A 27,872-nucleotide genomic window follows, 5' to 3' on the forward strand; every position below is an offset into this window, starting at 1 on the left:
CCTGTTGCTTAGGTCAGACAAAAACCTCCCCTATGTGTCAGATCTCCTGGGTTTGTGTATTCGGATGTGGAATTATATATATTTTTATTTCCAAACCAATTACCGAAGGTACTGCAATGTCCGACATTACTCCCTATACATAATACATTTCTCATGAATTGGTTTCAACTTGCGCAATACTGGATTAAGTCCCTTTGTGACTTGTCAAATGTCTAGCTAGCCTATGTAGTTAAGATTCAAACTGAAGTTTTATTTTATATTTTTATTTCAAATTAAATATACATGTATATACAATGGTAATAATGTTTGGATATGCATGCTACTTTAAAAACTAAGACAGACCAACAAATTGTACTATCAAATCAATATCTAACAGCCGGATTATCTTGTAACCCCAAACAACAGATACTAGACATTAGCTTTTTTTCACTTCACTTTTATATGGACTTTATCAACACAATTCTAAAGTATATATATAAATATGACTTCCGAAAATTATGGAAACTCATAAAAAAGAAAGAAAAAAAAAAAAATTGTGCCAAAGAAAGAATTAGTTTTTTGTGCGATAAGGTAATTGAAAATTTGTTTGTAAAACTGGAGTACTAATTCTCATTTATTTATACTGCAAAATGCAATAAAATTTATCTATTTTTCTTCTTCACATTTCACTGTATGCTAAGCTAAACAATTTGAGTGTTGTCAGATGTTTGGGGTCAGGACAATCCAACTACCTAAAGACTCCTAATTAATGACCGCATGATAAATAAATTAATGGCGAATGTACATAATATCATGAAAGACTAAATTGGGGCTGCCAGTACAACCAATGCTGAATGAGTGTTGACCGGCTCCTCTAAGTTACGTTCCTAAATAGACACGGAATACCCTGATTTACTCAAACAATAATGTCCCCCTCCCCAAATCTGGAAAATGAATACTCCGCCACCAAAATTCCACAATTCAATTTAAAGAAATCATATCATGATTAACATTTAAGCATACTTTTGGTGTCCATGTAAAATGCCTGATAAATAATCAAAAATATATATTATCCAAAAACTTTTCTCATATACAAGAAATTTTACGTCCATGATTTTTTTTCTATATATATCAATCAAGATAACTATTTATAATTAAGATTTTTCTCCTCGACGTTCTAGATTATTATATTAATTTTCTGCTTGAATGTATCATTCTTGTTAATTCATTTATACGTTGACAAGTAGATTATACAAGTTCATCTGGCTTTTTTCCTGCATATTTAAGTTTTGCACTAGTCATTGTAAGCATGGTTTCGAGAACCGAATTTAACAATATTTGAAAACAAAATGTAAAATTTTCAAACATAAAAAGGTGTTGTACACAAATTCAGAAATTTGTAAAATCTTTAAAAAAATGCATTTGGGACAAACTGATTACTTTGACCAATACATCGGAGATCATTATTAATGTAAAAAAGGAACACTTCCTTATGAGACAGAAATGGCAGAAAGCCAGATAAACTTGCATACACGTTCTAAAATTTACTGTTCCTTTGTATAAGAATTACATTTCATCTTTGGAAAATTTATGTCTGTCAAATTCTACACAATCTGCAAATACTTCGCATTTTTTGTGAAGGAATTTTTAGAAATAATTTTTTCAAGGATTTTTGTGTCATGATCAGTCAACTTGTTCCTCCTCCAGACAATTCTCCCTACACACTCGCTGTAAAAAAATATTTGTGATATATCTTAAAATTCATTCACGCACCATTCATCGCTAACAGCAGTTCATACATGCAGACACATTCATACATTAACATTTACACACATCAACAATTGGACATCGCCTCCCTTTCGGGGAATTCTTGCATGCAATTTCGGCCATAGCCAATACTGGTGAAAAACACGTCATAACTCCATCCATGTGCATCAACCAATCAAACACAGACTTCCTCATGTATCCTTAAGTTTTAGAGTGTTCGGCTTGGCATCGGAAATGTTCACTCGGGTCAACTCTCGGCTCACAAGTGTCAACGACACCATACCAAAGTTCATCACAGGAAATGCTCATAAGGGGAAATGATTTCAGTACGTAGCCTCAGGATGCTGGCTCTGCAGCGGCTGCCAAGTCTATTAATGTTTGAGATTGTAGCTCCGAGATGGTGCTGATTTTGTTGAACTTTGAACTTGCATATTTTGTTCTTACCGCCTGCAATACAATAGAACAACATAGATTAGCAATGGCTTGTCAAACTTCTTTCCCATTAATTAAGAAACGAAATATAAATTATATATTCAAGCAGCGAAATGTTTCTAAATATCTTCATAATCAAACATCCTTATGAATGAAACGAGAAAATTCCATATCCAGGTTTTACAGATGATATTGACACTTACCGTGAGCTTGCTTTTTTCAGCTTTGATGACTAGAGTTGATAACTTGTGGACCATGGGCATCAGAGTTTTTTCTGAATAGGAACTGTAGTGACTTAATGTGTCCGTCTGGAAAGATTAAATAAATTTCATTAATTATTTTTATTGAACTCTAGTCATGGGAAGAGGTTTGATAAAATAAAATGACCAGGTAGTAGAACTAACTGAACTCTGAACATTTACCTTCCATATGATTTTTTTGTAGAGACTAGAAACTTTTTATTTAATTTTAAGTTATACAAGATTTCTGGATGCTTCAAACTACTGACAAAGTTAATGAATCTAATAAGTTCACTACATACCCATTTGCTGCCATCGAGGAGCAACATAGAAAGACAGAGAGCACCAGCAGCGATTTCAGACGGGTTATAATGCACCATGTCATATTCTACGATGGTCAACTCCATCAGGTATTTGGCGAGTGTGTGCTTCATGGCATCCACCTGTAATATTAATTCCTTCATATTAGTATTATATCCAAAATATTTGACATCTTTTCATTTTTGCACATTAAATACGGCCTCAATAAAATCTTGTATCAAAACGTCGACAATTCCAGGATAAGACTCGTCACAGTTCAATGTTAACAATTCATGATAGCAATATTCAATCTCAAATGACAAGTGTCAAGCATTCAGGCTAACATTTGTCTTTTTGACATGAAATCACAAGTAAAATACTTCCATTCCTTGTTCAAGCTGTCCCCTATAGCATTTTGAAGCAAAGAAAATGAAAATGAGCACCACAATTATTTATTGAAAGTTCATAAAAACTACGGAGGACTCACATTTATACTTGGTGAAATCCCAGACTTTTTATACACAAATTCTGCTTAGCAATTATATTTTTAATGGTAACTGTCAGCTTTTTTATTCTTCAGAAATTTGTTAAGGGAATCCCGATCAAATCAATAATCTTAAAACGGTTGTCTAAACCAGGTTTCTATTTCCCATGTTGTAATGATTACCTGTCCAGCTTTGGAATCTCGTCGTAGAAAATGTAAACACAGAGGCTTTCCCATGTTGAAATCTAATGCCCGGAGAATTTTGGCTTCCATGTCACGAATGTCTTTCTTTTGATAAGCATTGTCTGTGATGTACACAAAGTCGGCCAATTCTGGCGCATACATTTCCTCGTATTTTGATGCTATTAACATACACGTCACTCCCACTAACTGAAGCTTATTTCTGGGTACAGGACATAACTGAAAAAATAATGGCCATAAACATCTTAAAACAAAAATTCAACCTACAATACATGTTATGTTAACAATTACGAAGCATATCATCCAATAAATTAAACAAACCTTATTCTTGTTAAGAGATATTTGACAAGTTAACTCCGTACATGATATCTATTTTGGTCAATTGGCAGACATTGGGATTTTCTGTGCATTAAAATTAGGGGAAAATAGGGAATTCCCAATATGGTTTCCTGATGTAAAGATTTCAGGTGAATTTATTGGTATTGAAAATAAACAATTGGGAAAGCGACTCGGATTTTATCCAATTATTGATGAAACAAGCTAGCTATCGGTATCTTTGGGAGAAAGTTACCTGTAGGAATCTGTCGATAATGGCCACTGTGAGGTAGAGGGTCTCCTGTAGTAGATGGAACCGGTGGTGGACCTGACACAGCCAGTCAATGAGGATGGCTCTCATCTTACCGGACACCTCCTGTCCTTCCAAGTAGTTTGGTTGTACTGTGTACTTCTCCTGATCACAAAGTGATATTTATTATAGCTGAGACAATAATCATGTAGGCAAAGCTAGAGTACATGGAACACCCCAAACTTCAGTCTTTCAGATGATTATATTCTATTTCACAGGTTTCTTGGTAAAAAAACTGCTAGTGTACAAATTAAAATTATGGATTTGTTTTTAGTATTTCCACTATTCGGGGTTGATTTTTGCCCAAACAAATGTTTAAACTATTTACAGGAAAAGATAAATATATAGAGGATATCTAACGGTGTCCTCAGTAATACCAAATATATTTCACAAGTGGGGCTAATATTTTGATATTTTTCACGAGTGCGCAGCACGAGTGAAAAATATCAAAATATTAGCCACACGAGTGAAATATATTTGGTATTACTGAAGACACTGTAAGATATTCTGTTTATTACATTTTTATCAACGAAAACCCTACCCCGTATGCTAACTAGGACTACAGCGATAATTTGTAAACAAAAAAAGGTAGTTTCCCCTGTCCAGGTGCTGACATATATGTCGGGCTTTCTGATTGGTCAATTATTGAGGTATTTTCTAATCATTAACTTGATTGGTCAAATCAGCAAAAGTGATATTTTTCAAAAATATCACTTTTATAGAATGAATAATTTTTGATATTTCACTGGTAAAAATGTAATAAATGAATTTACCTCTAAATGCCTCATGTAGTCGTAGATGTCATTCACATATTCGCTGACTAACTGTGGGTTTTCTTTGTCATTTGCATCTATGTCTTGCACCTTGAGAAGCGCTTTAGAGAATGCCTCTGGTTTGTCATCGCTGATGTCCATACATTCTGGTATCGTAGGTGGAATTAAGGACACTGTAGATGGCTGTGAGGGCATTGACCGTAACACATCAGGAATTTTTGGTTCTGGCTTGTGAACAGGTTCCTCTGCATCCTGATTATAAGTATCGGAATTGATTAATCTTACTGTGTTACTTAGCGTATGCTTAGATGCATGTCATGTATACAGTTACCTCCCCTTCACAATGTTACATTCCCATTGAAAGAAATCTTTATATTTTAATTCCATCTTTAACTATAGATCAAAATTAGTCAAAAAAGACTACAATAGTATGTTTCAGCTAGGCCGAGAAGCATCTTACACCACATTAAATAGGCCTATATTACAATTGTATGTTTCAGCTAGGCTGAGAAGTATCTTACACCACATTAAATAGACCTGTTCGATGTATGTATACTCACCAGATGAACATGATTGGCGTAGTCTGTTTGCGTCTCTATCAATGATTTGAGGGAAGATGTGGCTTTTGTTTTGTTTAGCACCAAGGATTGTTGCGATTGAAGTTTATTTGACAATTGAACTATTTCTTTTTTTATGGCAGCCTGTTTTTTACTTTGGTCTATTGATATAGCAGACACTTTGTTACGAATGTCCCCGAGAGCAGATCTTTGACCAGCATGCGACACTGGACGAGTGGCCAGACCAAGCCCATTTGTTTTCGTCGTCAAGGCTTTCAGGTCTGGATTTTCTTTGTTTATTGCTATCTTGACATTCTGTTGAAGTATATTCGCCTGAAACAAACAAAAGGAATGTTAAAACATGGAGACTTACAACAATGCTGTACGTTTGTCGGTAGATATTCTCAAATTATTGGTATGTAATCAAACCCTGACCTTATGACCTTATGTTTTCCATATTTCACAGATTGAGACTGGTAGATCTAATGAACCACAGCTTTTGTGCGATATTAGCCTCTTCATTAACAAGTCTTTTGAACTGAGGAGAGTAGGCTTACAATATACTGATATGTTCAATCATCCCTCATATATATTTGTTTGTCTATTTGGTTATTTTGTTTGCAGTTTGATCCAACCTGCATCCTATTAGGATGTAAAATGCAATTAAGTTGAATTGAATTATATTTCAAATCAGATTATAAATGCTGACAAGAGTTGAGATTGGTGGCACAAAATTATTTAGACCCAACTTTAATTTGAACTTGGTTGATACAAATAGAGTTCTATACGGCGTAACAAGGACAAAGATTTGGCAAGAACGTTACTAATTTTGTGTTGTCAAGTCTATACCAGCAAAGAAAGAAAAAATTCAAAAACATTTGAGCATTTCACAAAATCACTAGTGCAGACTGGTAGTTAATTATATAATACATTGCATACATGCATTTTAATGGTAGAAACATGTACAGATTTACATATGAATACTATTGCAATTAACAATAAAATAAAGTATAAACAAATATCTTACTTTTTGTTATTGCACAGTATTGTAACTACAGTAATGAATTGGTAAATAAAAAAGATGTCTTTATTTCGTCTGAATACTTTTTAAACCCAAATTTTCAGTAAATAGTTAAATTGGATCAACTGTGTCCCGTCTTAGATCACATTATATAAATAGTTTCACAATACACAAGATTATTTCCGCCGACCTGAAAAGTTAGTCTAGGTGGATGTCACACCTAAACATGTTTGTACCTGCAGGTAGCGTATAGCCGCCCTTACAATTCGTATCGACTACTAAAAACGAACGCTATTAACACAAACTGCACAAAAAAAGCAAATGTACTGCAACAAACACGTATAATGTTTAGCTAAGTTAATTCAAATCTTTCGAAAATATTGAGAAACACGCACAAAATAACTTGAAATGAAGCCAAGTATTGGCACGAAAACATGTCTGACTTTGTTTATGCTGAAGGACGTGACTTATTTTACTAAATAACTCCATCAAAAATCAAAATTAATTACTATACTTACCGACTGTGCTCTAGTTACAGCCATGATTAGTCTTTTGGTTGCTTTTGTAAATGCGTAATGCTGTTGATGCTGTGAAAACACTGCATGAATTGCCTGTTCAGCCGCACTCTGCCTATTTCCACAGCAAACTACCCATAAGCATCAGTGTACTTCGGAACAGCATTCAAATAATTGCGGCACACGTTTCATTGGTCGATCACAGAAATCAACATGTTTTTGATTGGTCAAAATTGTTGATGATTAGTAGCAACAATTCGATATTTTAAATTCCAGACATTAAATTCAAAAGGCTATTTTGGACTTTCTCTTATATGAAAAATAATTGACGATACCGAAGTTTCATAGTTCAAAAGTATGTAAAGAAAATAACAAATATTTTACAAACAACATGTCGTACTTCCGTTGTTATTCGGAACGTCTTTTGTTTCGCCCACTGTCGCAGTGTTGTTAGCTGAGAGCACCTGTTCAGACAGGTAAATAATCTCGTGCTCATACTTGTCAAAGGTGTGAACAGTTGCCACACGAATGACCCTCCCACACTTTATTGATTATTCATTATTATGCTATAGCAAATTTGCATAATTATCATCCTGAAAATAGATATATACATTCTTGGTTGCTGACACTGTGTCGCTGAAGAGAAAGTAGACGTAACATTGATAATCATAATGAACCCTTGTAATAAGATTATCTGTCGGGATATTATGGTAGTGTAAGTGTTACAAATAGATCCACTTTTATTTTATGACAACTGATTACAACATGTTTACAAACCATACTCATCAATAACTGTACATCTAGAACTTGGGCTTACTTTGTAAATTATTTGCTTTTTAGGCATTGGGAATCTTGGACATTACACTCTGCACATATTTAACACATCAAAATTCGGAAAAAATTGCTTACCTTTTTTTGAAAAAAATTAACATGCTAGTTGTATGGTATGTGTGAAAATGAAGTTTAGGACAGCTATATACCCCCCCCCCCCCCCCCCAAAAAAAAAAAAAAGAAAAAAAAGAGGCCAAACCCAAGTAAAATGTTTGTTTCAGGCAATTAACATATTGAATTTCCTACGCACCATAAAACATGCATATGATATCGGGTCCCTTTCAAATATGTTGGCCTAATTATGAATATTCTGAAATGAAATTACTTAATTGCATTAAAAAAATGAATGAGAAAATTAAAGCTCGATAGCCAACCAAATTAGTGTACTTGTTTCTGTCCTAGCTCTGACAGTATATATCGTGATGTTTTTTGTTTGTTTTTGTTTTAATTTTTTGTTTTAATTTGAATACAACATATCCCCATGATAGAGATTTTTTTGTTTGGTTTGATTATTAATTAACAATGATATATTGAGTTATTGTTCTGAATAAGATGTTATGAGGATGTTGAACTGTTTCTGTAGGTAAATCAAGATGGAAGATGTGAAGAAGAGGTTGGCATTTGGTAACATAGGTGTACAGACTCAGGTAAGTGTTTATCTACATTATCTATGTACAGACAGTAGGGGCGACAGATCAGAAATGTTTCTCCTGTTATGTAACCGGGTTGGACTAGTGTTTGGATTCTAGGACCCACCCTATATATTTGCTAATATGTCAATCAACTTCACACAGATTCTCCTGAGAAGTGACACTAAGAAATCTTTCAAAAAGCACTTCCCCAGGCCAAATGTATCAATCCAAATTTTGTTTTGTACTTCAAGGTTAACTGGTAATAGCAAATGAAATTGTAAATAACTTGACTCATTTTAAGACTGCTTTAATTTCCATTTTTTTATTTAAGAGATTGTGTTCTGTATAAAAAACATCGCCTTGATTTTCTTTATTGAATGAGAAAAATTTGTCTAGGCTAACGGCTAGATTACATAACAGTTTCCTGAGTATTTATAGATCTGTCACCCAACTGTTACAAAGCCCCTCTAGCAATCAGTGTCTATTTCTAGAAGAAAATAAAAACACATGCCATTTCAACTGAGATCATGCTAGGATCGTGTGAAGGTCTTGTGTAGCTGTCTTTAGATCTCCCTGGCGTCTTTGGACCCTGACTGGTCACTGTTGGTATAATATCTAGTAATCCTATCAAGTCTTTCTTACATTAGTTGTCTCCTTGGCACCTGTCCTCGTATGACCCTGGTTGTTGGGAGGACGTTTAAACCCCTGAAATCCAAACCAATCCTGTCCAGTCCTCTTAGACGACAATATAAACTAAATGTAATGTAATATTATACATGAGTTCTTTACTGGACATGGACACCTTTTAAAGAGGTTATACCACCTGTACAGTCTGTCCTATATCTCCCCTGTCATCCCCTGTCATCCCCTGCAGATCAATGGAATCCGACACTTGTCCAGATTTGTCTGTCTTAAGAAAACCTTACATCATTCTATGATTTATCTTTACCTCTTAAAGAAGTGTGAAATATCAGGAATTACTAATAAATACAGTATATATAAGAGACGTATACATTGGAACCCCCGATGTTTGACATTTACTGATAATGAACATGGAAGATACAATTTGTCAATAAGTGTCATTGGTCAATATATTTTGTAGATTGTGTAGCAGGATTTGACAGTTGATAGCAATATGTTTCTTAACATATGGAATTGAAGAATGACAATTAAACGTATTATCTTTGTAAATGCAATTGGCCCACCCCGAAGGGGTTATATAACATGAAACTGAATTGTGCAGATGTACAAAGTGAGATGTTTTCAGAAATATGAAAGAGCAATTTTGCCAGATCTAAGTGTTATATGTATATAGTTGTTATTTGGAATACTGTATCACTATAGATCTAAGTTGTTATTTGGAATACTGTATCACTATAGATCTAAGTTGTTATTTGGAATACTGTATTACTACAGATCTAAGTTGTTATTTGGAATACTGTATCACTATAGATCTAAGTTGTTATTTGGAATACTGTATTACTACAGATCTAAGTTGTTATTTGGAATACTGTATTACTACAGATCTAAGTTGTTATTTGGAATACTGTATTACTATAGATCTAAGTTGTTATTTGGAATACTGTATTACTACAGATCTAAGTTGTTATTTTGAATACTGTATTACTATAGATCTAAGTTGTTATTTTGAATACTGTATCACTATAGATCTAAGTTGTTATTTAGAATACTGTATTACTACAGATCTAAGTTGTTATTTTGAATACTGTATTACTACAGATCTAAGTTGTTTTTTGGAATACTGTATTACTATAGATCTAAGTTGTTTTTTGGAATACTGTATTACTATAGATCTAAGTTTTATTTGGAATACTGTATTACTATAGATCTAAGTTGTTTTTTGGAATACTGTATTACTACAGATCTAAGTTGTTATTTGGAATACTGTATTACTATAGATCTAAGTTGTTATTTGGAATACTGTATTACTACAGATCTAAGTTGTTATTTGGAATACTGTATTACTACAGATCTAAGTTGTTATTTAGAATACTGTATAACTACAGATCTAAGTTATTTGGAATACTGTATTACTATAGATCTAAGTTGTTATTTGGAATACTGTATTACTACAGATCTAAGTTGTTATTTGGAATACTGTATTACTACAGATCTAAGTTGTTATTTGGAATACTGTATTACTACAGATCTAAGTTGTTATGTGGAATACTGTATTACTACAGATCTAAGTTGTTATTTGGAATACTGTATTACTACAGATCTAAGTTGTTATACTGTATAACTACAGATCTAAGTTGTTATTTGGAATACTGTATTACTATAGATCTAAGTTGTTATTTGGAATACTGTATTACTACAGATCTAAGTTGTTATTTGGAATACTGTATTACTACAGATCTAAGTTGTTATACTGTATCACTATAGATCTAAGTTGTTATTTAGAATACTGTATTTCTACAGATCTAAGTTGTTATTTGGAATACTGTATTACTATAGATCTAAGTTGTTATTTTGAATACTGTATTACTACAGATCTAAGTTGTTTTTTGGAATACTGTATTACTATAGATATAAGTTGTTTTTTGGAATACTGTATTACTATATTAGATCTAAGTTTTATTTGGAATACTGTATTACTACAGATCTAAGTTGTTTTTTGGAATACTGTATTACTACAGATCTAAGTTGTTATTTGGAATACTGTATTACTATAGATCTAAGTTGTTATTTGGAATACTGTATTACTACAGATCTAAGTTGTTATTTGGAATACTGTATTACTACAGATCTAAGTTGTTATACTGTATAACTACAGATCTAAGTTGTTATTTAGAATACTGTATTACTACAGATCTAAGTTGTTATTTAGAATACTGTATAACTACAGATCTAAGTTGTTATTTGGAATACTGTATTACCATAGATCTAAGTTGTTATTTGGAATACTGTATTACTACAGATCTAAGTTGTTATTTGGAATACTGTATTACTACAGATCTAAGTTGTTATTTGGAATACTGTATTACTACAGATCTAAGTTGTTATACTGTATAACTACAGATCTAAGTTGTTATTTAGAATACTGTATTACTATAGATCTAAGTTGTTATTTTGAATACTGTATTCCTATAGATCTAAGTTGTTATTTGGAATACTGTATTACTACAGATCTAAGTTGTTATTTGGAATACTGTATTACTACAGATCTAAGTTGTTATTTGGAATACTGTATTACTACAGATCTAAGTTGTTATTTGGAATACTGTATTACTACAGATTTAAGTTGTTATTTTGAATACTGTATTACTATAGATCTAAGTTGTTTTTTTGAATACTGTATTACTATAGATCTAAGTTGTTTTTTGGAATACTGTATTACTACAGATCTAAGTTGTTATTTTGAATACTGTATTACTATAGATCTAAGTTGTTTTTTGGAATTCTGTATTACTATAGATCTAAGTTGTTTTTTGGAATACTGTATTACTACAGATCTAAGTTGTTTTTTGGAATACTGTATTACTATAGATCTAAGTTGTTTTTTGGAATACTGTATTACTATAGATCTAAGTTGTTATTTTGAATACTGTATTACTACAAATCTAAGTTGTTATTTGGAATACTGTATTACTATAGATCTAAGTCGTTATTTTGAATACTGTATTACTATAGATCTAAGTTGTTATTTTGAATACTGTATTACTATAGATCTAAGTTGTTTTTTGGAATACTGTATTACTATAGATCTAAGTTGTTATTTTGAATACTGTATTACTATAGATCTAAGTTGTTATTTGGAATACTGTATTACTACAGATCTAAGTTGTTATTTGGAATACTGTATCACTACAGATCTAAGTTGTTATTTGGAATACTGTATTACTACAGATCTAAGTTGTTATTTGGAAATCTGTATTACTATAGATCTAAGTTGTTATGTGGAATACTGTATTACTACAGATCTAAGTTGTTATTTGAATACTGTATTACTACAGATCTAAGTTGTTATTTGGAATACTGTATTACTACAGATCTAAGTTGTTATTTGGAATACTGTATTACTACAGATCTAAGTTGTTATACTGTATAACTACAGATCTAAGTTGTTATTTAGAATACTGTATTACTATAGATCTAAGTTGTTATTTGGAATACTGTATTACTAATCTAAGCATTGCCCCAAAATATTACTTGGACTATTGGACTATATTACTTAGCTCCAAAGACCTTTATGCTGGGACCAGTGATCTAATGGCCAATCTACTGTAGGACAAGACTGTCATCGGATAAATTTTGCTGTTTATTGATGTGTCAACTACAAAAGTGAAAATGTGTGCACAATGGGACTTAATTCTCCAAACTTTAAAAGTGAATACAATTTATTATAGAATGACAGAAAATGAAAAAGTCTTTGATTTAAAAGGATACCTTTAACTATGTTGTAAAAAGTGTTACAGCTATATAAATCTTAAGTCTATCTATAACTCTGTCACTGTCACTTTTTATAGAAATGATGGCTATATTCTTGACCACCAATTCTGGGTTAGGTATCAAGGGATTAAGCCACACAAATGAATAGTACTTAATATAATTGTTTACAGTAAATGTTGAATAATATCATCCCAGGATAATTTATCTGTGATGTTTTGGGGCAAAAGTGTGAACTCAGAAGAGACAATAATAAATCAAAATGATTTTTAAATATTAAAGTGTACGAGCTAGGTCCTAGAATAAGTAAACTCTTTCATGATTTAAATCCTTTATTACAAGTTTTTCTCTCCAATTTTAAAGTATTTTTTTGATGAATACTTAGTAAAACAGTTCAAATTTATGGGTATTTCTGGCTGTTTGGATTTGGAACAAAAATTCTTGCTTGTTGGAGATTCTTAATATTTGAAAGAAAACCGACACAGTTACTGATCCTTAGACTTGTCCTGTCTTTAGGATGTTAAAATTATATATAAAAATTGAGCTTTATCAGGATATGTCTGACCCTAAGTTTCAAACTAGGGGGAGATAATCTAGTATTAGAATTTAGTGAAGCAAATCTTCACAAAAAACTTTGGGGCTGGTGGGCAGTCTAACTGATTCTGACTGGAGAGCTGGTTATAAGTACAATGTATATAGGTTATCATTGGGTTAAGGGGATCCATTCAGTTGACCATTTGGTCAGTTACAGTTTGAAGGACTTTAATTTTGAGGTGGGTGTTGTTAATAAGATTAACATGTAGGTTGCTGTTCGGACATGTCTGGCTAGAGTAGGAACTGTTTGTAGTATAAGAATAAAGATGTGTGACTTGATAAAATTCCTAGCAAAGCATTAAGTTTTCCAAACAATTGTTTCCATTGCATTCTATTCATTATAATGGTGCGCTACAGTGCTCCAGATAACTTTTGAACAAGTGGGATTTTTACCCATACCTTAGGAAAATGGTGGTTTTTTTACATTTGTATCTTAAGAAATTCAGTGGGGTGTACCTTTATCTTCAAAAATATAACTTTTACTTCTTGCAATTTTCAATACATTTGCAATTGATATGGAAGGTTAGTTTAGAGTTCATATTACAATACATATATCTAGGATATATAACAAGTCTACAAGGATTAATATTTTTGTTGCCTTTTATCTAATTCAAGCATTTTTAGCAATATCAGAAATGTGATCTAAAAATGTTCGTCACATCGTTGAATATTTGGACTATGTTTTATAAAGACATTGTCTTTTTCAAAAAACTGACCTAATAGTAATACTTCTCGTCCAGGTTAGGGTAACATTAGTTCCGTGAATCAATCGTTTCACATTTAGATAAAGTTCAGTAATTGTTCCTACCTGTAACTTGTTATTTCTTTGATATATGTTTTGACTCCTTTTCAGACTTTATTCCCTTCTGCTAAAACCTCATGCAGAAATGTATACATGTATAACCACAGTGGTTTTCGATTGTAAAGCACCATTTTTAACGTCAGGATGCCTTTGGCACCTGCCGTTATAGTCGTGGTGGGTAAATTTTGTTAAACATACTTTTGTTTCCGGCTAACAACTTCTCGTTTCTGTAATACAAATGATATACATCCGCAGCCTAATATAGTTCCTATTTTTGAAATATCAAGTGCAACAAGCCATTTGTCTCAAATTTCTCATTGCATTGAATGGGTAAAAATTGAGATGATATTTGGAACATTTTCTACAAAACTACTACTGGGGTAAATTATAATCTTTCCTCAAAATATATTGAATCAATCGTAATGTATTTAAGACCACCAAGTACAAACAAATGTCAGTTTTAGTTAAGTGGTAAGCTCCATTGGTGTTTTGAGGCCTCGCGATCCTAGAAGAATATTGCAGTAGTGAAATTGAGATAAAATTTAAGTTTTTTAGTTTGACAAGTTCTATTATCAATTCTTTGGCATTCAAAAGCACAGAAAGTTGTAAGCTGACCATATATACATAAGAGTTGAATTACACCTAGCGTATCTCTTCATCTGAGAGATATTAGGTGCATCTGTACATGGAGCACATCAGAAGAAAGAAACTTACAAATTGTTTTATGACATGTCAACATTAAGGTGTTGGCACAGACTTCGATGTATACTGACAATTCAATATTCACTCTTTAAAATCATCAGCATGTTTTTGTGTTGCATGGTAAGTGTAGCTGACCGATTCACCTAAGGATTTTTTCCTGGTAACCTTGAGGTTCGATCCTCCCACATAAGACCCCAGCTCATGTGTCTCGGCCAAAAGTAATTATTATAATTTGATATAACTTGTTTCACAGTTCTTGTAATTGGAATTAAAATGGATTTGCTGAATTGGCACAAATCCCTGACCTTACTGACCTCACGGCACTAGAATTAATGAGTGAGTGTACATGTGGTATTAAAATAGGATTTATAGTATTAGGGAGGTGTGGCATTTAACCTTAGTTCTCTACCAAGGACAAGCACCTGAGCATGTTCTAATAATGCTGACATGGTGATTATATTGAGATTCAGTCTTTAAAATACAGCTGATTGTTATTTTCTTGATCACATCATAGGTTAATTGTGATGGCATTGAAACGCTGATTTTACACAAATCTCTTGACATAATTGATCTCACAGCTGGACAGGAACACGATTACCAACAGAATAAATAATAGGATTAATGTTAGACAGGAATCAATCTAGGAAGGACTTAATTAATTAAGGTGTAAACAGATTGATAAGTTTTAATTGTAGTAAAGCCAGAATTTACATACAGGAGAAAGTTTTTCACTTTCAGATACGCAATTATTAAATTTGCTTTTTTTTGTTAAAGATGCTGTTAAGCTCGTTTTGCTGAAATAGCACTATTAAAACTCACAGCTGGGACAGCTCTGAGATTAGCAAGTCAGTTTTGTAATGGGATTAAATCTGGCGGGTACCATAATCTCTCCCTGGGATTAAGACAGCGGTAGGGTAAGGTCAGAGCATGTGCACAAACTTCTACTAAGATCTCGCTGCTGATTTGCATGAATGAAGAAAAAAAAAATAAATTGTCAGATTATCAAAATAGCCCTACCTAAATTGTTGATTGTTCTGGTTCGATTCCAAACTTAAGTGAAATAATCCTACCTTAGTATTTTATGTGCGTAAAACGGCAATCCCAAATTAGGAGATTCTTTTAATGGTCCAATTTTAATTGAGAGCCTTGTTTACATGTTTAATTGAGAGCCTTGTTTACATGTTTCAACTATATCCATAAATCCATGTTGTGCTCGTTGTTTTACACACATTACCTGGATTTTTGGTGAGACCTCTTACCTGTATCCATAACAGATTTGTCTGGATTTCTGCGATTCTCTGCCTTCTAGGACCTTTTGTCTTGATTTGATTTCGAGAATATTGTAAACTGGCCTTGAAAGTCTGCCGTAGTCCACCTGTAGGACCCTTGGTTATAAAATATGATACTGAGCAATGGTCATGAAAACAAAATGTCATGAAATTGTATGTAACCTTCAGGAGACCTAGATTTATCAACCCATTAAAAGACCATAATGTCCCAGGTTAATATTCTCTTTCTTGGGTAGATAAATCAAGGTGTAGACTGAAGCAAACACTACAATTGTTTTATTATTTTTAGCCCACCATCTGATGATTCAAATCGCCCTGCGTCCGTGGTCCGTGGTCCGTCCGTCCGTCCGTCCGTCTGTCCCTCCGTCCGTCCCTCCGTCCGTCCCTCCGTCCGTCCGTAAACAATTCTTGTTATCGCTATTTCTCAGAAAGTACTGAAGGGATCTTTCTCAGATTTCATATGTAGGTTCCCCTTGGTGCCTAGTTATGCATATCGCATTTTGAGACCTAACGGAAAACAACATGGCCGACAGGCAGCCATCTTGGATTTTGACAATTGAAGTTTGTTATCGCTATTTCTCAGAAAGTACTGAAGGGATCTTTTTCAAATTTCATATGTAGGTTCCCCTTGCTGCCTAGTTATGCATATTGGATTTTGAGACCAATCAGAAAACAACATGGCCGACAGGCAGCCATCTTGGATTTTGACAATTGAAGTTTGTTATCGCTATTTCTCAGAATGTACTGAAGAGATCTTCTTTAAATTTCATATGTAGGTTCCCCTTGCTGCCGAGTTATGCATAACGCATTTTGAGACCAATCGCAAAACAACATGGCCGACAGGCAGCCATCTTGGATTTTGACAATTGAAGTTTGTTATCGCTATTTCTCAGAAGGTACTGAAGGGATCTTTCTCAAATTTCATATGTATGTTCCCCTTGGTGCCTAGTTATGCATATTGCATTTTGAGACCAATCGCAAAACAACATGGCCGACAGGCAGCCATCTTGGATTTTGACAATTGAAGTTTGTTATCGCTATTTCTCAGAATGTACTGAAGGGATCTTTCTCAAATTTCATATGTAGGTTCCCCTTGCTGCCTAGTTATGCATATTGCATTTTGAGACCAATCGGAAAACAACATGGCCAACAGGCAGCCGTCTTGGATTTTGACAATTGAAGTTTGTTATCGCTATTTCTCAGAATGTACTGAAGAGATCTTTCTTAAATTTCATATATAGGTTCCCCTTGGTGCCTAGTTATGCATAAAGCATTTTGAGACCAATCGGAAAAAAACATGGCCGACTGGCAGCCATCTTGGATTTTGACAATTGAAGTTTGTTATCGCTATTTCTCAGAAGGTACTGAAGGGATCTTTCTCAAATTTCATATGTAGGTTCCCCTCGGTGCCTAGTTATGCATATTGCATTTTGAGACCAATCGGAAAACAACATGGCCGACAGGCAGCCATCTTGGATTTTGACAATTGAAGTTTGTTATCGCTATTTCTCAGAATGTACTGAAGAGATCTTTTTCAAATTTCATATGTAGGTTCCCCTTGGTGCCTAGTTATGCATTAAGCATTTTGAGACCTATCGGAAAACAACATTGCCGACAGGCAGCCATCTTGGATTTTGACAATTGAAGTTTGTTATCGCTATTTCTCAGAATGTACTGAAGAGATCTTCTTTAAATTTCATATGTAGGTTCCCCTTGCTGCCGAGTTATGCATAACGCATTTTGAGACCAATCGCAAAACAACATGGCCGACAGGCAGCCATCTTGGATTTTGACAATTGAAGTTTGTTATCGCTATTTCTCAGAAGGTACTGAAGGGATCTTTCTCAAATTTCATATGTATGTTCCCTCTGGTGCCTAGTTATGCATATTGCATTTTGAGACCAATCGCAAAACAACATGGCCGACAGGCAGCCATCTTGGATTTTGACAATTGAAGTTTGTTATCGCTATTTCTCAGAATGTACTGAAGGGATCTTTCTCAAATTTCATATGTAGGTTCCCCTTGCTGCCTAGTTATGCATATTGCATTTTGAGACCAATCGGAAAACAACATGGCCAACAGGCAGCCATCTTGGATTTTGACAATTGAAGTTTGTTATCGCTATTTCTCAGAATGTACTGAAGAGATCTTTCTTAAATTTCATATATAGGTTCCCCTTGGTGCCTAGTTATGCATAAAGCATTTTGAGACCAATCGGAAAAAAACATGGCCGACTGGCAGCCATCTTGGATTTTGACAATTGAAGTATGTTATCGCTATTTCTCAGAAAGTAATGAAGGGATCTTTCTCAAATTTCATATGTAGGTTCCCCTCGGTGCCTAGTTATGCATATTGCAATTTGAGACTAATCGGAAAACAACATGGCCGATAGGCAGCCATCTTAGATCTTGACAATTGAAACTTGTTATCGCTATTTCTAAGAAAGTGCTGAAGGGATCTTTCTCAAATTTCATATGTAGGTTCCCCTTGGTCCCTGGTGTTGCATTTTGGGACCAATCCGAAAGCAACATGGCGGACAGACAGCCATTATCGCTAAATCTTAAATTTTATATATAGGTACCCCTTGTTTGAAAAGTACTAGAGGGCTGTTTCTGAATTTACACAGATTAATAAGACTTAGAAGGGAAAAGTAGAGAAAAGATCAATCTGACATGGAACCTATAAAGATCATTCAATGGTGGGCGCCAAGATCCCTCTGGGATCTCTTGTTTTAACATATAAACCAATAATTAGATATAAGACATGCATGTAACAAGAAGTTTTCTTCAACCATTTTAAGGCATAGTGTAATTGTTACAAAAAATATAACAATGTGGAGGATTTAACTAAATGATTTAATTTATTAATTAGCTGTAAGCCTACTGATATTGTAATTTATTACAGCAGTCTATTGTCTGGCAAGTCACTGTTAAGTGCGTTTGAATTGAACTGCCTAAATATGCGCATATAGCACACACTTTCTTTCAAAAATTGACAAATGAAAAAATCCACTGTACACTATACGCAGGAACAAACCTTTGCCGGTCAGATGTATGGATGGCATGAATGTGATTTGAGATTTGTAATCGTCGTTCAACTAATACCAGGAAATAGATAGTTATTTTGATGTTTAATTCCTTGAAATTGTATATCTATTTATCAGCAATTTACAAGGATTACCTTTGCCGAGCCACACATGGTCCGCACACATACGATCTCACTTGAGCAAGTTGCGGCATGTAGGTTCAATACGATGTATAATGGTTCAATTAACATTAAAGAAAACTTGAAATGATATATCAGTACTTAGTTAATTAATAATTCTAAATGTTTATTTACGGAAGCTGTAACACTAACAGCACGCATGTGCCATTCGATGCATTGACATCGAGAGCGTTGCAGTCGGGCTGACAGGATTGTAAGACTGTAGTAATACACATACAGGATTAATTATCAGAGCTTTTTGGAATATTTCTTTGCTCATTTAGAGATGATCTACTTATATAATTAAATCCCAGTAGAAAATCTGGCCTGGAATTATCCCTGGGCTAGACGTGTGGGTATCCTAGATCTGTGTATATGTATAGAGTATATTCTCTCACGTAGTATTGCTGATTAAGGCCGTTTAGCCTCCTGTATACTGATAGCTTATAACGGCCTTTAAATTCTACAAAGAGCTTGATCAATTATGAACACATAGTCTAATGATATATATAAGCTTGGCCTTAACCTTTAACCTTACATATCATTTAAATACCATTATATATGCAAATATATTCAGACAGGACCAGTATAGGTATAGTATCTACCTGATAGACATACATTGTAGGTATATATGACGTAGGTGTTTTGCTCCATTGAGCAATTGATAATATGTACCTGTATGAATAGGTATTCAAATGGGTGGAGGCATTTAAATGAAATACCTGAACGTACCTATTGGATTTTTTTGGATAAGGACAAGTTCCGTATGCATACCTGTACAAACGTGAACAGGTAAATAAAATCTATCCGTTAGATCAATATACCAATAAAACCTACGATGTACAGGTATATATTGTGTACCATGGGCGGTGACTCCGTACATTGAGTGGGACGCAAAAAATACACGGTCATTATAAAATAATCCTGGGCGAGGTTAAATACAATCAGTTTAACTGTGATTTATAATTGTATAGATCCTATAAGTGTTTTGGGGAAAGAACCTAACACTTGTGTTAAGCAAAGACAATTTCTTTTTGGCAAATATTGGGAATTTTATCATTTATTTCAAATTGATAATTAGAATAGGACAACAGGATAACATTGATGGGAGAACAGGATGACATTGATGGGAGAACAGGATGATATTGATGGGAGAGGAGAGGTGGTTATGGGGGGTAACATGTCTGTAGAAATAGTGGGACGCTTGACGTTGTAGACCCCTTAAATGTCTGTATACTTAATATCTGCATCTTCATTGATAATCATCTTAATTGACATAAGAGATTTATTTAAGTTTTCAATTAAAAAGTTATTTAAAACTTTAAGCTAGATACAAATATAATGGATAAGTACATGTACTTTGTAATAATGATATGTACTTTATAGTAATGAATAATGTATTTTTTCAAAATTGAAAACTTATTGAAATCTTTGAATATTGTATACAATAGAGTAAAACTATGTATACGTTTTGAAACTTTTCATAGAAAGAAAATTGTGTTATTTTCAAACATTCAGTTTATCATTAATATATGATATTATATTGTAAAATTATCATTTTTTCCTTAAAAGAATTATACAAATGTTGAATCAAGTTATTAGAACAAGGTTATAGACCAGCACATTAAATTCATGTACAAGTAAACATCAGTTGTCTCCCTTGTTTATCAAAAACGTCAACAATCTTTTGTGTGAGCATTATTAGGTTCGATTGTATGAATTGTTCTGTGCTTTGTAAATACTTGTATAGTTTTGCATATTTAATATTTGTAAAATATAAGAAATTTTATCTCAAATTCAAATGACCAGTTTTGCAAAAGATCATTTGTAAGATGTTTAGGGTTAAAGGAAGAAAATGAAGGGGTCACTTTAGTAGGTAAATCAATGTGTGTTTATATTTTTTATCAGAATGATTCATTTAAATACCTGCATTGAATGTGTCGAAAGTTTCACATAAAAATCCTATACAAACTTAGGAACCAGTTGTTCATTGCCAGCCGTGAGGTAAATATATATTGGCTAATCCTCCCTATTTGGGATAGAAATTTTAACCCTTAATTGTAAATTAAAATTATTATTTAACATTAGTAATAATGCCTCAATGCAGACTTTTTTTACCTAAAATTCCCATTGTATAGTGGAACATTCATCTTCTGTAGTTAGACTATAGCAGACATAATACTGAAGCTAGATTTGTGAACCAGCTAGATCAACGAACCCCACCTTCCCCACCCAGCTAGACCAATGATCCCCTCTCCCCCACCCAGCTAGACCAACGATCCCCCCTCCCCACCCAGCTAGACCAACGACCCTCCCCCTCCCCCACCCAGCTAGACCAACGATCCCCCCTCCCTCACCCAGCTAGACCAACGATTCCCCCCTCCCCCACCCAGCTAGACCAACGATCCCCCCTCCCCCACCCAGCTAGATCAACGATCCCCCCTCCCCCACCCAGCTAGATCAACGATCCCCCCTCCCCCAACCAGCTAGATCAATGAACCCCACCTTCCCCACCCAGCTAGACCAATGATCCCCCCTCCCCCACCCAGCTAGACCAAAGATCCCCCCTCCCCACCCAGCTAGACTAAAAACCTCCCCCTCCCCCACCCAGCTAGACCAAAGATCCCCCCTCCCCACCCAGCTAGACTAAAAACCTCCCCCTCCCCCACCCAGCTAGACCGACCAATGATCCCCCCTCCCCCACCCAGCTAGACCAAAGACCTTCACCACCCCTTTGACCCCTTCACCCCACCCTGACAAAATCTATTCCTATCTAGTGATATAGAAAGAGAGTTGCCCCCCTTAGCACATGTTTTGGCAATAAGTTAGACTTCACCAATAACGAATTGGAACAATAATGTTACATATCAGATAAACTTTGTACAGGCAATCTAACCCCAAAACAAGTAAAGAGTATATATAATAGATATCGAGTAATATCTCTGTTCAGAATTATCAAAGTATTTTAAAGCTGTTGGCTGTCCTATGTAATTATGATTTTGTATAAATTAAGGATGTGCCTAATTCTTTTGGTGGAAGATGAGTGAGGCAAAATAGTAGAAAGTTAACTTATCAAAATTGTCTATGTAAAAATGTTTTAATGGAAAAAGTTTAACAGATTTAATTCATTTATAATATGTAGTTTAATCATTTGTAATTAGGATTAAAGAAAGGTACCTTAAATCGAACCTTGAATGAGGGGTTGATTCGATACCAAACAAGGGTAAATCTAGGCTACTTCTCAAAAAGTCATCGAAATTAGGCAAGCAGTGTCATTGGGGTCACATGATTAGGTTTTTGTGTCGAAGGTACCCTAAGATGTGTATAAAACGAGACCAATGTTATGGAATCGTTAAGTTTTGATCCATTTGTTCCGGATTCCGTCTCTGGCCTTTTAGGAATGGATCTCATTTTTACCACACCATCATGAAGGGCTGTACAAATTGCCTTTCGACGACTGTTAATCTGCCCTTCTGTCTGCCTGTCTGTATCATTCTTATTACCACTGTTTCTTGGAAAGTTTTTAATGGATCTTTTCTGTAAAATACCTCGGCTATTTAGATATACCTGAACTATTTAGAAATACCTGGACTATTTAGATATACCTGGACTATTTAGAAATACCTGGACTATTTAGATATACCTGAACTATTTAGAAATACCTGGACTATTTAGAAATACCTGGACTATTTAGATATACCTGGACTATTTAGAAATACCTGGACTATTTAGATATACCTGAACTATTTAGATATACCTGGGCTATTTAGATATACCTGAACTATTTAGAAATACCTGGGCTATTTAGATATACCTGGGCTATTTAAATATATACCTGGGCTATTTAGATATACCTGGGCTATTTAGATATACCTGGGCTATTTAGATATACCTGGGCTATTTGAATATACCTGGGCTATTTCACACAATTTTTTGGATTCTCTTGGATGCAATTTTTCAGGAATTTATGATTTTATTAGGAGCTGCAGTATTTCTCTTTGAATTAAGTTTCTTGCGGTGTTTTCACAATGATAGTTTACAGAAAGATACAGTGGAAAAAGTCATGTCAGAAACTTGTTTTGTTAATCCCTCTGTTCCACTGTTAGCCACTTTTGGCCGGTAACCGGTGAATTAACAGTTAATCCCTCTGTTCCACTGTCTAGCCACTTTTGACTGGTAACCGGTGAATTAACAGTTAATCCCTCTGTTCCACTGTTAGCCACTTTTGGCCGGTAACCGGTGAATTAACAGTTAATCCCTCTGTTCCACTGTCTAGCCACTTTTGGCTGGTAACCGGTGAATTAACAGTTAATCCCTCTGTTCCACTGTCTAGCCACTTTTGGCCGGTAACCGGTGAATTAACAGTTAATCCCTCTGTTCCACTGTCTAGCCACTTTTGGCCGGTAACCAGTAAATTAACAGTTAATCCCTCTGTTCCACTGTCTAGCCACTTTTGACTGGTAACCGGTGAATTAACAGTTAATCCCTCTGTTCCACTGTCTAGCCACTTTTGGCTGGTAACCGGTGAATTAACAGTTAATTCCTCTGTTCCATTGTCTAGCCACTTTTGGCTGGTAACCGGTGAATTAACAGTTAATTCCTCTGTTCCATTGTCTAGCCACTTTTGGCTGGTAACCGGTGAATTAACAGTTAATCCCTCTGTTCCACTGTCTAGCCACTTTTGGCCTGTAACTGGTTAATTAACAGTTAATCCCTCTGTTCCACTGTCTAGCCACTTTTGGCTGGTAACCGGTGAATTAACAGTTAATCCCTCTGTTCCACTGTCTAGCCACTTTTGGCCGGTAACCGGTGAATTAACAGTTAATCCCTCTGTTCCACTGTCTAGCCACTTTTGGCTGGTAACCGGTGAATTAACAGTTAATCCCTCTGTTCCACTGTCTAGCCACTTTTGGCTGGTAACCGGTGAATTAACTGATCTCAACTGAACATGTGTAATTAATAAGTGCTAGGCATCCAGTGTTTATAACTAGTGTTGGCACACCACATCATCTGTGATAACTATAATTATAATGCTGCTGTTTACATGTTTGAAGCTTCTATGTTTTACCAGCAGGAATAGCTACGAGCTTCAAACTGATCAGAATTGGCTTCAGAGTTGTTTTGGACCGATAAATGACTTCAGGGTAGGATTTGGTTATTAATCGTGCAGATTTAAAAAAATTTTGTTGTTTAACTGGCTATTGTATTCACTTTTTGTAAAAATCTGATTCTTGAACTGAATTGTAAACATCTTTTTTGAAACCTTTTTTCCAGAAATGTTTATGTTGTCATCCAAATCAATGTCTTCAGGGCCATTTTGTTTTTAGTGCCCTGTTTATCACTTGTTATTAAAAGGTGTCTGATATATATACACCTGAGGTGTTTATCGTTTAGAGTACTGCCAACAATTGTTATTTAAGAAATAATTAACGATGATTTGTGTATTATTGCAGGATATACATCGAGGACGAGGATACTTTGCAATTAAATTAATAATGAAGGCAGCAGGCCTGAGTTATTAATTAAAATTGCAAAATATCCGAGTCCGAGTTGTATATCCTGCAACAATACACGAGTCAAAGTTGATTATTTCTATTCTACCATGTACTGTTTAGTTCTGAGATCGACCTCTTTCTAATAGAAAAACAGCAAAGAATTAAACCCCGGGAAAACCTTGTAATTCATTTCTTGAGTATTGCATTATTTGTTGATGAAATATACAGGCAATACAGTACTACGATCAAGAGCATCTATCATATGGCATTGATTTTGAAAATTAAAAAAAAAAAAAAAAGAATAAAAAAAAAGAAAAAAAGAAGAAAAAAAAGAGGGGTGGGGGCTCCGTAGGATTCGAACTCGCGTTGTGATAAAATTATATTGAAAGACTAACCCATTAGCCCACTCGGCTATAGTAACCTTTTATGAAATGGCTGAATATTAGATATTTAAAATTGTAACAGCCTGTGACTCACAACCGTGTATTATTGGCACGAGCGTGGGTTATTGGAAAATAATACATGGTTTTAAATCAATCAAAGCAAACATGGTAGAATACCTTATAATGGGTATATTTTACAGGTGTTAATTACCAGCTTCCAAATAATTATTGTCATTAAAATAAATACCAAATATCAGAGAAATAATTTTATACTTTAGAATCATATTCTTCTTCAATTGATATGAATAATTAGATAATGTAAATTAAGTTTTATAATGTGATATTACTCAGATACATAATATGTGAGGTGACATTGTATCCTTAAGGGAGATAATTCTACACATATCACCATATCTCAGGATCAGAGGTATCATTTGTAAGCTTACATGCATCCTTAAGTGAGATAACTCTACGCCATATATCACCATATCACAGGATCAGTGATATAATGTCCTCATGGCGATCCCGCAGTGCCTCCTAAAAAAATGCTGTATCAACATTACGGCATCTTCATTGGACGTTATGAAGTCGCATAAAATGCCAGGCTTCAGAGTGTAGTTTGAGCACACACAATGTATGTGCTGTTCAGCTCTGCTTTCTGTATAGGAATAGGAGTGCCATATAATAACCATAACAATCACAGTACAATATCCTACAGTATCACCATACCAACACAGTACAATATCCTACAGTATCACCATAACAATACAGTACAATATCCTACAGTATCACCATAACATCACATTACAATATCCTACAGCATCACCATAACAATACAGTACAATATCCTACAGTATCACCATAACAACACAGTACAATATCCTACAGTATCACCATAACAATACAGTACAATATCCTACAGTATCACCATAACATCACAGTACAATATCCTACAGCATCACCATAACAACACAGTACAATAACCTACAACATCACCATAACAATACAGTACAATATCCTACAGTATCACCATAACAACACAGTACAATATCCTACAGTATCACCATAACAACACAGTACAATATCCTACAGTATCACCATAACAACAACAGTACAATATCCTACAGTATCACCATAACCAACACAGTACAATATCCTACAGTATCACCATAACACACAGTACAAATATCCTACAGTATCACCATAACAACTACAGTACAATATCCTACAGTCATCACCATAACAACACAGTACAATATCCTACAGTATCACCATACAACACAGTACAATATCCTACAGTATCACCATACCAACACAGTACAATATCCTACAGTATCACATACAACACAGTACAATATCCTACAACCATCACCTAACAACAGTAAATATCCTACAGCATCACCATAACAACACAGTACAATATCCTACAGTATCACCATAACAACACAGTACAATATCCTACAGTATCACCATAACAACACAGTACAATATCCTACAGTATCACCATAACAACACAGTACAATATCCTACAGCATCACCATAACAACACAGTACAATATCCTACAGCATCACCATAACAACACAGTACAATATCCTACAGCATCACCATAACAACACAGTACAATATCCTACAGTATCACCATAACAACACAGTACAATATCCTACAGTATCACCATAACAATACAGTACAATATCCTACAGTATCACCATAACAACACAGTACAATATCCTACAGTATCACCATAACAACACAGTACAATATCCTACAGTATCACCATAACAACACAGTACAATATCCTACAGTATCACCATAACAACACAGTACAATATCCTACAGTATCACCATAACAACACAGTACAATATCCTACAGCATCACCATAACAACACAGTACAATATCCTACAGTATCACCATAACAACACAGTACAATATCCTACAGTATCACCATAACAACACAGTACAATATCCTACAGTATCACCATAACAACACAGTACAATATCCTACAGTATCACCATAACAACACAGTACAATATCCTACAGTATCACCATAACAACACAGTACAATATCCTACAGTATCACCATAACAACACAGTACAATATCCTACAGTATCACCATAACAACACAGTACAATATCCTACAGTATCACCATAACAACACAGTACAATATCCTACAGTATCACCATAACAACACAGTACAATATCCTACAGTATCACCATAACAACACAGTACAATATCCTACAGCATCACCATAACAACACAGTACAATATCCTACAGTATCACCATAACAACACAGTACAATATCCTACAGTATCACCATAACAACACAGTACAATATCCTACAGTATCACCATAACAACACAGTACAATATCCTACAGTATCACCATAACAACACAGTACAATATCCTACAGTATCACCATACCAACACAGTACAATATCCTACAGTATCACCATAACAACACAGTACAATATCCTACAGTATCACCATAACAACACAGTACAATATCCTACAGCATATCCTACCATCACCATACAACACAGTAACAATATCCTACAGTATCACCATAACAACACAGTACAATATCCTACAGCATCACCATAACACAACACAGTACAATATCCTACAGCATC

The 27,872-nt window shown here is 34.5% G+C and overlaps 2 protein-coding genes across 2 annotated transcripts in view; one reads left to right on the forward strand and one right to left on the reverse strand.

Annotated features, from left to right (window-relative positions):
• Positions 1–247: 247 nt before the first annotated feature.
• Positions 248–7,049, reverse strand: LOC117335082 (G2/mitotic-specific cyclin-B-like). Its single transcript, XM_033895002.1, has 8 exons — positions 6,897–7,049; positions 5,361–5,690; positions 4,801–5,052; positions 3,974–4,132; positions 3,385–3,621; positions 2,720–2,860; positions 2,382–2,486; positions 248–2,193 (listed from the first exon to the last, which is right to left on the reverse strand). Exons 1-8 carry the CDS (start codon positions 6,918–6,920, stop codon positions 2,083–2,085), a joined length of 1,359 nt encoding a protein of 452 aa, XP_033750893.1. The 5' UTR covers positions 6,921–7,049; the 3' UTR covers positions 248–2,082.
• Positions 7,050–7,348: 299 nt separating this feature from the next.
• The window catches only part of LOC117335085 (focadhesin-like), a 393,213-nt gene continuing 372,689 nt past the window's right edge, over positions 7,349–27,872 (forward strand). Inside the window, 2 exon segments of the mRNA XM_033895005.1 lie at positions 7,349–7,369; positions 8,308–8,371. Coding sequence (XP_033750896.1) covers positions 8,318–8,371 — 54 coding nt within the window. The 5' untranslated portion in view covers positions 7,349–7,369; positions 8,308–8,317.

This window comes from Pecten maximus, chromosome 9 (assembly GCF_902652985.1).
Source record: "Pecten maximus chromosome 9, xPecMax1.1, whole genome shotgun sequence".
NCBI classification, from domain to species: Eukaryota; Metazoa; Mollusca; class Bivalvia; order Pectinida; family Pectinidae; genus Pecten; species Pecten maximus.

Coding starts and splice junctions, on each gene's coding strand:
- LOC117335082 (XM_033895002.1), bottom strand. CDS start 6,920: ATGGCTGTAACTAGAGCACAGTCG. Junction 4,133..4,800: donor ACTACATGAGGCATTTAGAG/GTAAATTCATTT, acceptor CTTTGTGATCAG/GAGAAGTACACAGTACAACC. Junction 2,861..3,384: donor GAGATTCCAAAGCTGGACAG/GTAATCATTACA, acceptor TTAATATTACAG/GTGGATGCCATGAAGCACAC.